At 42.5% G+C, this 14,166-nt stretch overlaps 1 protein-coding gene across 9 annotated transcripts in view; it reads left to right on the top strand.

Moving 5' to 3' along the window:
* Positions 1 to 14,166, top strand: part of amph (amphiphysin) — a 231,425-nt gene that overhangs the window by 85,305 nt on the left and 131,954 nt on the right. For all 9 annotated transcript variants that reach the window (XM_087986067.1, XM_087986066.1, XM_087986065.1 and 6 more), the window contains exon 2: positions 4,384 to 4,464. In XM_087986067.1, the coding sequence (XP_087842193.1) occupies positions 4,384 to 4,464 (81 nt within the window). The remainder of the gene's footprint in view (positions 1 to 4,383; positions 4,465 to 14,166) is intronic.

Here is a 14,166-nt window from a genome sequence, read left to right as displayed (position 1 = left end):
AAAGGAAAAACTACTGATAAAAACAGTGATTTTGGAATGAATGCACTGGTCATACTGGACCTCCTTTTTGAGAGATACAAGAAAAGTCAGACCTTTGGAACTTTTACTTCTGGAGATGTAGCCCTCAAGGATACAAAGGCTAATACAGGGATTAAACCCAGCTCGCAGAAAATTACCATGAAATAATGATAAATGGCTTGAAACCTTTCGTGCACAAATTGGACATTAGTGACTTGAATAATAGATCTTGCCTTTTTCAGTTATTTGTAACAGGTCCAAGAGATGAATCTGCAGATAGTGTTTTTTTACATGTTAAGTACCTTATACATCAAAGATGGCATCCACCAGAAAGTCGTCTAGCTTTCCCTTTTAGTTTGAATGTAACAAGCAGTCACTTACTAAACTCCTGATCAGAAGATGTAACCTTATGATTTCTTGCAGATTAGGAATTGCCACATATGCAGTATTCATTGTGTTTAATTTTGAGAATTTACAGATCCTTACAATTAAGTACTTTTTAAAAGTACCATCACTGTTGCATTGTAAAACAATCTGGCAGCCAACTGACACATAATAAGGTCCCACAAGTAGCAATGTGATAATGACCAGATAATCTATTTTGATGATAATGGTTAAGATCGAACTCCCATGCTTTTCTTCAAATCACATCAAAGGATCATTCACATTGACAGGAGATGGCAGGTTTAAAATGAAGCACTCCCCTTAGCTAATACTAGGTTTGTCACACAAATTATGTGATAAACTCTCTAATGTGGCACTTGACCCTGTTAGCTTTCTTCTCTGAGACAGATTTCATGTGAAGGAGCCATAGCTAACAATTGTCTTGCAATGTTGTGAAAGGTGTAATGTAAATGAAAACCTTTCTTCTCTTTTTATTCAATTGCATTCGATTTTGATTTATTGTCATATTTATATAAAAATAAAGTGACAAGTGTTTTTTCAATGTTATATGCAAAGGGGGGGGGGGTTGCCACAGTCTATTGTTATCTTGAAACACTGAATATAATGCAAGATTTTACTGTAATTGAGCTCATCTAGGGAGTTCATTTGGGAGTGTTAATAATTAAAATATACAGTATGCCTGTTGAATTAATGCATAGATTTCACACTAGACAGTTTTGTACCTTTAAAACGTTACATAGTGTGACATTCTAGCATAAAGGTGCCCCAGTCACCTTCAGTCTCTGTATTATGGAGTCAGCATAATGCCTTCAGACAATCAGCTTCGGTATATAATGTACAGCAATATCAGTACATACAGAATCCAAGTTAAATGTGTACGTCTGTGAAATTGTAGCCTTCTAAATAGTTAGTGATGTAAGTCAACTTCAGTATATCTCACCCAACAGAACCTTGTTAAACATCACACAACACCAGGTTATAGTCCAACAGGTTTCATTGGAAGCACACTAGCTTTCGGAGCAACGCTCCTTCATCAGGAGCGTCGCACCGAAAGCTAGTGTGCTTCCAATTAAACCTGTTGGACTATAACTTGATGTTGTGTGATTTTTAACTTTGTACACCCCAGTCCAACACCGGCATCTCCGAATCAACAGAACCTGGCTGCCTGTTATGTATATTACACAGGCTAACATCTAGAGAACCACAAACAGTAGCACATGGGCACTAAAAGCTAGTCGTGACACGTAGTTAGTGGCAGCACGTGAATGCTAAATGTCGAAACGTGCCAATAGCATGGAATTTGAGAAAGCCCCTTCATCAGGGGCTTACAGAGTATTCAAAGAAAGCGTTCCTGATGAAGAGCTGATGCTCAAAATCTCGACTCTCCTGCTCCTCAGATGCTGCCTGACCTGCTGTGTTTTTCCAGCACCACACTCTTGACTCTGATCTCCAGCATCTGCAGACCTCACTTTCTCCTGGACCGCCGAGACTACTGAGATAGTACAGGGCAAATGTTCTTCATCAGGACTCATGACATTCAGGCAGAGTTGAAGGAAATAACTGCTGTTCTTGTTGCTCAGGTCTTCCTTCACGCAGACGTTGGTTAGTTCCATCATTTGGTTTTAAAAAACGGCATGAAAATCAAAAGGAAGGTGGGTGTGACATTACTCGGATTTCAGTTTGGGTGCCAATGCTGTACAAAGGAATCCTCTGATGCTCCTAAGGAACAGCAACAGGGGAAGAAACTTAAAGAAAATGAAGCCAAAGAGGGAAATAATAAATAGAGAGAGAAGCAAAACCAGTGAAGGAAAAAACAAACTGTACTGCAATCTACTTCAAGCTGCTACCACAAGCTGAAATGTTTAAAGGGGCAGCAACATATAACAAAAGAAAGAGATGAGAAGTCACAGGAAAGCACTTCACTGCATGACATATTCTTACACTGGATTAGTGGTGCTGGAAGAGCACAGCAGTTCAGGCAGCATCCAAGGAGCTTCGATATCGACATTTCGGGCAAAAGCCCTTCATCAGGAATAAAGGCAGTGAGCCTGGAGCGTGGAGAGATAAGCTAGGGGAGGGTGGGGGTGGGGAGAAAGTAGCATAGAGTACAATGGGTGAGTGGGGGAGGGGATTAAGGTGATAGGTCAGGGAGGAGAGGGTGGAGTGGATAGGTGGAAAAGGAGATAGGCAGGTAGGACAAGTCCGGACAAGTCATGGGGACAGTGCTGAGCTGGAAGTTTGGAACTAGGGTGAGGTGGGGGAAGGGGAAATGAGGAAACTATTGAAGTCCACATTGATGCCCTGGGGTTGAAGTGTTCCGAGGCGGAAGATGAGGCGTTCTTCCTCCAGGCGTCTGGTGGTGAGGGAGCGGCGGTGAAGGAGGCCCATGTCCTCGGCAGAGTGGGAGGGGGAGTTGAAATGTTGGGCCACGGGGCGGTGTGGTTGATTGGTGCGGGTGTCTCGGAAATGTTCCCTAAAGTGCCCAGCTAGGAGACGCCCAGTCTCCCCAATGTAGAGGAGACCGCATCGGGAGCAACAAATACAATAAATGATATTAGTGGATGTGCAAGTAAAACTTTGATGGATGTGGAAGGCTCCTTTAGGGCCTTGGATAGAGGTGAGGGAAGAGGTGTGGGCGCAGGTTTTACAGTTCCTGTGGTGGCAGGGGAAAGTGCCAGGATGGGAGGATGGGTTGTAGGGGGGGCGTGGAGCTGACCAGGTAGTCACAGAGGGAACGGTCTTTGCGGAAGGCGGAAAGGGGTGGAGAGAGAAATATATCCCTGGTGGTGGGGTCTGTTTGGAGGTGGCGGAAATGTCAGCGGATGATTTGGTTTATGCGAAGGTTGGTAGGGTGGAAGGTGAGCACCAGGAGCATTCTGTCCTTGTTCCGGTTGGAGGGGTGGGGTCTGAGGGCGGAGGTGCGGGATGTAGACGAGATGCGTTGGAGGACATCTTTAACCACGTGGGAAGGGAAATTGCGGTCTCTAAAGAAGGAGGCCATCTGGTGTGTTCTGTGGTGGATCTGGTCCTCCTGGGAGCAGATCCGGTGGAGGCGGAGGAATTGGGAATACGGGATGGCATTTTTGCTAGAGGTAGGGTGGGAAGAGGAGAGAGGCAGGTAGGACAAGACCGGACAAGTCATGGGGACAGTGCTGAGCTGCAAGTTTAGAACTAGGGTGAGGTGGGGGAAGGGGAAATGAGGAAACTGTTGAAGTCCACATTGATTGGGCGTGGACCTGACCAGGTAGTCACGGAGGGAACGAATTTGCGGAAGGCGGAAAGGGGTGGGGAGCCAGCACTGTCCCCATGACTTGTCCGGTCTTGTCCTACCTGCCTATCTCCTTTTCCACCTATCCACTCCACCCTCTCCTCCTTGACCTATCACCTTCATCCCCTCCCCCACTCACCCATTGTACTCTATGCTACTTTCTCCCCACTCCCACCCTCCTCTAGCTTATCTCTCCACGGTCCAGGCTCTCTGCCTTTATTCCTGATGAAGGGCTTTTGCCCGAAACGTCGATTTCGAAGCCCCTTGGATGCTGCCTGAACTGCTGTGCTCTTCCAGCACCACTAATCCAGAATCTGGTTTCCAGCATCTGCAGTCATTGTTTTTGCCTCGTATATTCTTACACTGGCATTGTAGGGACAAAATGATGGAAAATGAATACATATCATGGATTTACAATGTATTGGCATTCTGTCAGAATGTCCATTATCCCAAAGCAAGCAGAAATCTTTACTTTATAGGGTCAGCAGTAACTGATAAAGAGACAGGCTTTTGAGTCTCTTAAGGAATCAAAGCATATTGGGAATGGGCAGGAAGATGAAATTGAAATTCAAGATCAGGCATGATCATATTAAATAGGAGAGCATGTTCAGCACACCACACTGTTTCTTCCTGCTCCCAAGTCTTGCATTCTTGTATGTAACCACGATTATTTTCTGTTTTTCAATTCCCAGGTACTTCAAAAGCTTGGTAAAGCAGATGAAACGAGAGATGAACAATTTGAAGGATTTGTGCAAAATTTCAAAAAGCAGGAGGTAAGCAACAATGGATTCGGTACTCATGCAGGACACTCTTAAATCCACAGGACTCCCTCGAGTGTATTTGAACCAATTAATTACATTTGAGGGTAGTATCTTTTGGTTTGTTTTATCCTTCTGTCTGATGCTGGCAGGATCGCTGTTTGTTGCACATCTTGAACTGAGTATCCTATCTGGCCGGTACAGAGGGCAGTTAGCATCAGCCATATTTTGTGAGTCTGGAGTCACAGACCTGCTAAAGACAGATTTCCTTCCATAAAGGGCTTTCTCCAATTAATTGTTTTGGTAATAGATTGCACCTTTCGCTTTCTGTAGCCAATCTACAACTTGATGATATTATGATCCCTATTCCTTACATGTTGGCTATGGTGCATTTGTCATAACATTTCCCTAAATCTAATGGGGCCTCCTGTCTCAAAGCATTGGATAATCACCAATCAATAAGTTTTTCCTGAACACTCTGAAGAAATCTTTGCCCCTCTGAGCCTTTTACTTTATTATTATTCACTTCTTTCACTACACTGTAATCCTTACACCTCTCTTTAGTTTCCCCAAACAAGAGCTTCTTTAGATCTTTTTCCAATACTTGATATTCCAGGATGCATCCAGTAGTGCAATGGTATCTCAATTGTTTCTTAACTCAAACTAACGAGATTCTGTCCTTGACCCTTTCACACACCGTCTCTCTCCTTAATCAATGTTGGCAATCCTCCTTCTTTTATTTGTTTGCTATCTTTGCTGAACACCTCATAACAGAAAACATTTAGACACCAGTCCTGCCCTTTTCAGGTTTGCATTAGCACCATAACATCATATTCCTGTACAGCTTACTGCATTTTCTCTTAGTTTGACCCCACATAATGCCTCAATGTTTCTTATGGTGTTTTCAAGTCTGTCCCAGTACTGTGTGCACCTTGTCCCTCCTTGCTAAAGCTACAGCGTGATTCTCATCCCCCCTCAAATCAGTTTAAATTTTCACCAAAAACATTTATAACTGCCCAGCCTATTGTTCTCTGTATCTACATATGAAGATACCAGGTGAAGAAATGAAAATTCTTTGAATTCTTCCGTACTAAGTGATGCTGGCCTCATATTTATGTTCCGGAAGCTAATATAACATCGCAGTGTGATAATCACAGATCATCAGCTATCACACTATACACTGATGTGTCACACAATCTTTGGTTGTTCAGCCTGCCCTCTCAGAATGTTCTCCAGCTGTTCATTTACATTCTGGACCCTAGCAGCAGGGAGGCAACATACCATCCTGAAACTACAGCTGCAGCTGCACAAACAGCCTAACCCTAACCCTATCTATTCCCCTCAGTATAGAATCCCCCATCGATATTGTTATCCCAGTCTTTCTTCTATGCCCACTACCTCCCTAATTGCATAGCTGGGCCATCCTTGAATGATGAAATTTTTATGGTGCAAAAGGAGGCTATTCAGCCCATCCTATTCTGTGCTGGCTTTCCAAATTGTGACTTAGTGGCATTCTCCTGCCTTTTAACTATATCCTGCATATTGTTTCTATTCAGATAATCATTAAATGCCTGAATTGAGCTGTCTCCATCACACATCCAGACAGCAGATTGCAGAGCCTAACTGTTTACTGTGAGGGAAAGCTTTTACCTCACATTGCATTTGCTTTATAAAAAAATACTTTAAGTCTGTGCCTCCTCATTCTGGATCCTTTTATGACTTGGTAATAATTTTTCCCTATTTATTCTTTCCACATGCCTCATAATTTTGAACATTCCCGCCAAACCTCATCGTAGCCTTGTTCTCAATAAGAAAATCTGTCCCAACTTTTCCAAACGATTGTCATCAGTGAAGTTTCTCATCTCTGGGACTATTCTCATAAACCTGTTCAGCACACTCTCCACTCCATTCACATCTTTCTGGAAGTGTGCTGCTCAGTATTATATATAGTACTTCAGCTCAGATCCAACCAGTGTCCTATATAAACTCAGTATAACTTCCTTGCTTTTACACTCTAAGCCCTTATTAATAAATCCTGGGATATATTTGTTTCATTTACTGATGTTCATCTGTTCTGTCATCTTTAATGTCTTATGCACATTTACACTCAAATCTGTCTGCGCCTGCTCACTCTTTAGATTAATACCTTGTGTTTTATTTTGTCTGTCTGTATTCCTTCTATTAAAATGTATCACCCCTCACTTCACCACAATGAAAGCAATAATAAACAAAAGTAAAGCCCATGTTATCAGAGGTAATGTATTGACATGGATAGAGGACTGGTTGGCAGACAGGAAGCAGAGAGTTGGAATAAACAGGTCCTTTCCAGAGTGGCAGGCAGTGCCCAGTGGGGTACTGCAGGGTTCAGTGCTGGGACTCCAGCTGTTCACAATATACATTATTGATGTGGATGAAGGAATTAAATGCAATATCTTCAAACTTGCAGACAACACAAAGCTGGGTGGCAGTGTGTGCTGTGAGGAGCATGGTAAGAGGCTGCAGGGTGACTTGGACAGACTGGCTGAGTGGGCAAATACTTGGCAAATACAGTTTGATTTGGATAAATGTGAGGTTATCTACTTTGGTCGCAAAAGCAGGAAGGCAGATTATTGTCTGAATGGTGGTAGTTTAAGAAAGGGTGAGGTACACCGAGACTTGAATTTTGGCATGTGGGTACAGCAGGCAGAGAAGAAAGCTAATGACATGCTGACCTTCATAGAGAAAGGATTTGAGTATTGGAGTAAGGCTGTCTTGCTGCAGTAATACAGGGCCTTGGTGAAGCCACACCTTGAGTATTGTGTGCAGTTTTAGTCTCCTCGTCAAAGGAAGGACATTACTGCTATTGACGGAATTCAGCGAAGGTTCACCAGACTGATTCCCGGGATGGCTGGGCTGACATAGGAGGAAAGACGGGATCTACTGGGCTTGTATTCCCTGGAATTTAGAAGAATGGGGGTGGGGGGTTGCATGTGGGATCTCCTAGAACATGTAAATTCCTGTTGGGACTGGACAAGTCAGAAGTGGAAAGAATGTTCTTGATGTTGGGGGAGTGCAGGAGGGACCAGGCTTATGAAAAAGTGGTAAGCCATGCAGGACCGAGAAGAGGAAGAATTTCTTCACTCAGGAAGCTGTTGGGGCCAGTTCATTAGGATATAATCAAGAGGGAGCTGAACGTGGCCCTTGCAGCTAATGAGTATGGAGAGAAAGTGGGAAGGGGATACTGAGATTGCATGATCAGCCATGATCATGCTGAATGGTGGTGCAGACTTGAAGGGCCGAATGGCCTATTCCTGCTGTCTATGTTTCTATGAAATTCATCTGCCATCTATCGTTTCACTCCACCAACTTATCAACGTCTTTTTGAAGTTCTACACATCACTGTCCCCACTCCATTATTATACACTCACTTCCACTAGCACTCTGTGCACCTGTGCTCCCTCCCCATGCAGTAACAAACCTTGTTTACTTATGCAGAGTCCTTACATCTCACACTCAAATTACAGTCTAATTCAGCTTCCTCTTACAATAATTAACATGTACTCAAACAGCAACTATCAGCTGATTGACAATTAACTGTCACTGACAATCTGTAACTAGACAGTTTAACAAGCTTGCAGTTTCTTTTTAAAGCGAAATAAAATTGTTAAACTAAATTTCAGCAAGAACTCCAAAAATTTCCACTTACACCAAATTCCCAACTTCAGGAATCTGTGATCAACGCCTTCAGTGCTTCACTCCTGCACCATTTGTGTGGCACAAATATTACTTGGCAATTTAGAAGCTGGATCCTGATTACTGACCTGATCTTATTGCATGTGTAGAAGGACTGTTCATTTTTTTGTAGAATTGTGAATAGAACTGAATTCTGCAATGATCGGCAAATAGTTGATGTGATAATGCAAAGTGATTGAAAGTGACTGAGGATGTCTGGACTTAGGATAATGACTTGAGGAGCTCCTGTTGGCATGTCTCCAGACTGTGAAGAACCTTCACTTTGATCCCATTAATTTCAATTTTCCTATAGCTTCTAGATTCTTGGGAAGGTGAGGACCTAACTGTATCATTGCTGGGCTATCAATCCAGAAACTCAGCTCATGCTTTAGGGACCCACGTTTGAATCCTGCCTTAGCAGATGGTGGAATTTGAATTCAATAATATATATCTGGAATTAAGAATATACTGATGATAATGAAAACATTGTCATTGGAAACTCCCATCTGGCTCACTAATGGGAAGAAAATCTGCCATCCTTACCTGGTCTGGCCTACATGTGACTCAATCACCTACAGTAATGTGATTGATTCTCAACTAGGTAAAAACAATGATTGCAGATGCTGGAAACCAGATTTTGGATTAGTGGTGCTGGAAGAGCACAGCAGTTCAGGCAGCATCCGAGGAGTGATTCTCAACTGCTGTCTGAAATGGCCGAGCAGCCTGAAATGGAGCGGCACAGTGGCTCAGTGGTTAGCACTGCTGCCTCACAGTGCCAGGGACCCGGGTTCAATTTCTGCCTCTGACAACTGCCTGTGTGGAGTTTGCACATTCTCCCCGTGTCTGCGTGGGTTTCTTCCAGGTGCTCCGGTTTCCTCCCACAGTCCAAAGAAGTGCAGGTCAGGTGAATTGGCCATGCTAAATTGCCTGTAGTGTTAGGTGTATTAGTCAGGGGTAAATATAGAATAATGGGCCTGGGTGGGTTACTCTTCAGCAGGTCAGTGTGGACTGGTTGGGCCGAAGGGCCTATTTCCACACTGTAGGAAATCTAATCTACAAACCTTCTCAGTTGTATCGATCGCCACAAAATCTCAACAAAGACATGAAACTGATGGAGCACCTAACATTGACCAAGGCACCAGAAAAGACAACAGCAAAAATAGCCCTGTTGACCTTGCGAAATCCTCCTTTCTAACATCTGGGCGGTTGGTGCTAAAATTAGGGGAGGTGTTTCACAGACTAATCAAGCAATAGACTGACATAGTCATACTCTCAGAGTCCTACTTTAAAGATAATGTCCCACACACTCGGGATATATCCTATCCCATTCGCAGGACAGATCCAACAGAGTTGGCAGCACAGTAGTTGGGGAGTAGTTGCCCTGAGAATCCTCCACATTGATTCCACGCCCCATGAAATCTCATGGCCTCAGGCTAAATACAGGAAAGGAAATCTCCTGCTGATTATCAAGTGCCATCCTCCATCAACTATAATTGTCAGGATTGGATTTGTCCCGCTTATTGTGGATAGGACAAACATTGGGCAGTTTTCCACAGTGTTGGGTTATCAGTCATTCCTAGGCACAGGGCTTCAGTATTACAGCCAGGACGTAGTCAAGATTCATAGGCTTTACTGTTTCAAGTGGGTTTCTTGATGCCTTTTAAAGTGAATCATTTTGACTGAAAGTTGGCATTGAGCTGTTGGAGATGATAGAAGTTATGCCTGAAAATAATTGCAACTAATTCAGCTATCTTGACTTTTGCAATAATGTGACATTGAAACATTGGATTCTTAAGGGGCTTGATAGGATAAATGCTGAGAGGAGGTTTCCCCTCATGGGAGAATCCAAGATCAGAGGGCAAAGTCTCAGAACAATGGAGCAGCAACTAACATTTGAGATAAGGAGGCATTTCTTCTCTCAGAGGGTTGTGAGTCTTTGGAGCGTTGCCAAAGCAAGCTATGGGAGCAGTGTCCTTGGGCATATTTAAGGCTGATATACGTGGATTCTTGATCAGTCGGGGAAATCAAGGATTATGGTGAAAGGGCAAGAAAGTGTATTTTAGGAATAAAGACAGATATTGCTGGAAAAGCTCAGCAGGTCTGGCAGCATCCCTTGTGAGGAATCAGGGTTAACATTTCAGGTTGAGTGACCCTTCCTCAGAATTGTGATTTCTGTCCACAGATGCTGCCAGATCTGCTGAGCAATTTCTGTTTTTGTTTCTGATTTAGTTCATTCAGTTCTTATTTTGCATTTGAGGATTGTCAGATCAGCCATGACCCTATTGAATGTTGGAGCAGGCTTGAAGGGCTGAACAGCCTACTCCTGTTGCTGTTTCTTATAGATTCACCATTGTTGATGATGGGGACAGTGGTGAAGTCTCATTTTCCAGTTAGTTGATTAATTGTCCAGCACAATTCCTGACTAGATAGGTCCAGGATTTGGTTATGAGATTGCCTAGCTCTGTCTACAGTACGTGACTTCTGCTGTTTAGCAGGTATGTACTCCTGGATTGCAATTTGATCAAGTTGGCCCCTTAAATACACATATGACTGGGTCAGCTGCAATCATTCTCTCTGTTACGGACGGAAATTGGGTCTTTCTCATTAATGCCTGTAATCAGTTGTGTTTGGCTGGAAGGATTATGTGTTTCATTACCCTCAGATTGATTGTCCCAATTAATTAATTCCAGCAACAAGATTTTTAGTGCATTAAAAGAAACAGAAGTTATTTATTACCACACATTAAAAAGCAATATCTCAAATACTTGTTTTACATGAAGTAAATCACTTACAAAAATTAGGTATAGATAAAGGTAAAATAACATAATGACAATCTATCATTTTATACATTGTCTTTCATGACAGGTCTACAGTTCAATTGATGAGATGATAAACTGGAAAGGGTGCAGAAAAGATTTATTGGGCAACCTGGGCTGGAAGGTTTGAGTTATAAGGAGAGGTTGGACAGGCTGGGACTATTTTCCCTGGCATGTAGGAGACTGAAGGGTGACCTTATAGAGATCTATAAAATCATGAGAGGATAAGATAGATATCTAATAGCTTCTCCCCATATAGGGGAGTCTAAAACAGGATGTCATAGTTTTAAGGTAGTGGGGAAAGATACAAAAATGTCCAGAAGGGCAATTTTTTCACACAGAGGGTAGTGAGTGTCTGGAATGGGCTGCCAGAGGTAGTGGTGGAGGTGAGAATAATTTTGTCATTTAAGAAACATTTGGACAGGTACATGGATGGGAAGAGCATGGAGGGATATGGACCAAATGCAGGCAAATGGGACTAGTTTAATTGTAAAAACTAGATGGCGTAGACATGTTGAATTGAAGGGCCTATTTCCATGCTGCAAACCTGTCTGACTCTATGATACTTTAATTGAAGTTCTTGTAAAGCTGCAGATTCTTATTAAGCTGCAAGCCTTCTTGTAGTCAATTTCCAAGAGTTTGTTTCTCAGGTGAAATCAAAATTGGAACAGGTTGGAAAGATTCAAGGTCTGGTTGTTTATTACCTTTAGATACTTGCAGCTTGTTATAATTTCAAAGTCGTTTAGATTTGTAGATTTCACACCTTGAAAGTTTGAGACTGTCAGTGTCTTTACAGTTAGAAGATCCACTCAATTGCTATTATATTTTGAATTAGTTTCATGCTAAACCATTGAATCAACAAAAGAATAGCTTTAAATTCAGAATATATTGGGAATATAGAACACTTCTATTGCATGTATAAGTGCAGACTTCAGAATCTTACCATTGAGTGGCGATTACCTTATTTCCATGTATTTGCATCTTATCAAAATTCTAATCCACCTCATTTATATGGCATTTCTAATTCTTCTCTCTTCCACTGGGAAACTACTCAGCAGAAATTCCCGCTGTGTAATTCAGAGCAGGTACCTGGTGCTGCAGCTCACTGAAGTCTTGTCCTGTCTGTGATGCAATTGTCTTCAGAACAGCAAATCTGAATGCTCCATGGTCACCATCCTTCTTGAGCCTTCATTCATGCAGCATCAGCAAACCACCAGCCTCATCACATCATACTGGCTACTCTCGGACAAGAATTCGGTGAGCTGCAGCCACAAGATACCTGCTCTGAATGACCCATCGGGAATTTGGCCTGTGTAGTTTCCCAGTGGAGGAGAAGGGAATAAGAAGTGGCCTATAAATGAGGTGGATTGGGATTTTAATATGATGCAAACGTACCTCACGTAGAAATTTCCTTTAAAGCTCAAGGACAGCTATGACTTGCATATTCAACCAGGTTTTTTTGTGCACAGGGACACACATGCACCGACACAGGGGGCTTTCTGCTCACGTGGACACTTGCATCTTATGATTCTTAGCTTGCTTAATAGCACTCGCTCACTTTGGTGCTTAGTTGAAAGCTGCCAGACTTTTAATACTTCAACAGAACAGGAAGTGCGGAAATACTGACCAGGTTTGGCAGCGTCTGTGGAGAGAAAAACAAAATTAATACTTCGAGTCCAGTGACCTTTCATCAGACCTGCCAGATTTCTACAGCTCTTACAGTTTTTGTATCAGATCTCCTGCATCACAGATCTTTGTTTTGTCTTTATACTTGACATTGTTTTCTTAATGCACACTTACTGCTTTCAGCACTGACTTCCAGGCTGTCAGTTTGTGTGTGGTTTGTAAGTCCAGACATACAGCAATGTGATTGACTCTCTGAAATGGCCGAGCATTGAAATGTTTAAAGGCAGGGATGAGCAACAAATGCCAGCATTCCCAATGACACATGAAAGGCTAGAGACAGAAAAGGTTGTTCTTGCCTGAACAAGATTAGCTTGCTATCTCCAGATTGTTTGGCTGAGATATTTGTAAATGTTTCAGTATCATCAGGCAAAGTCAGTCACCTAGCTCCTCCTGTCTCGTGTTATGTGGGCTTGGGGTCATCATCAACATCAGCAGGAACATTCAAGGCTAAGGAGACACGTCTGTCAATCTGGCCCATGATCGTAGATAGTCCTGAACCAACTGCTGGTCCGAAACACTGAGAACTTCTCTCTTAATTACACCCTGTAGGAAATCTTCAATATTAACAAAGGGAGCTGTTCGCAATATTAATGGAAACTGATTAATCCTTTTTTTTGTGAAAAGGACAACAAGAAGGGCATGCTCATTTATACCATAGATGTCAGAATTGGATGAGGAAATGTTGCTCAACTCAGAAAGACATGAAAGGTTGGACTCAGAATGAAAATGAATGAGTACCTGCTCCAACATAGATTAATAGCCCCACTGTAACTAGATGGCCCTTTATAGCAACAGTGTGCTTGGAGTTTCAGACTCTGCAGGTAGGCCATTACAACCATCTGCTCATTATGTAGAGAGAGGTTTATTCTTCCTGGATTGACTATAGCAATGAGGTGACCAGAGAGTTGCCCTTCAATATGATTGGAGTACTTTGATGATATTTGTTTATCTGACTGTATCTTGATTGGTCATGTGCTCATTGATCAATTATCTGCTTCTTGTTTTAAATTAAAAGCAGTGTAGACAAATTCAGTGAAAACTCTTTGACATTGGAGCAGTTTGATGGGGCTCTTGGGAATGACTGACAGCGCATTCTCAAATCCTCTTTCAGTGAGGATACTTGCTGCAAGATAAATGCCTTTGTTCCATACATAACCAACCAGGGTGTGGTGCCAAAAATAACATGGAGCACCTGATCATCCTTTAAAAAGCCTTGTCTGCTGGGAGTGTACATTGGAAGATTGAGCACATGCAGAATGAGATTATTGCAAACATTAGTGCAAAATGTTGCATTGAAAGTGTAATGTCCAGGTGAACCCAAATTAACAGTGACTGCACATTGGGAGTGAGAAATTGGAAAGTTTGACACTTTTCTATACACCATGATCGCTTCTTGTTCTCCCAGGTAGGGACTAGTGCCATCCTCAATGCTGAGTTTAGTGGGTACTTGGCACTTATTTGGGTAGAGCGGTCACCATCCCACAGCCAAACCAATTAATGCTCT

The sequence above is a fragment of the Chiloscyllium plagiosum genome, unplaced genomic scaffold, assembly GCF_037043375.1.
Source record: "Chiloscyllium plagiosum isolate Xiang-an unplaced genomic scaffold, Cpla_swu_hap1 HiC_scaffold_4, whole genome shotgun sequence".
NCBI lineage: Eukaryota > Metazoa > Chordata > Chondrichthyes > Orectolobiformes > Hemiscylliidae > Chiloscyllium > Chiloscyllium plagiosum.
Note: the sequence above shows the minus strand (reverse complement) of the source record. Positions and strands in the feature narration are given on the sequence as shown.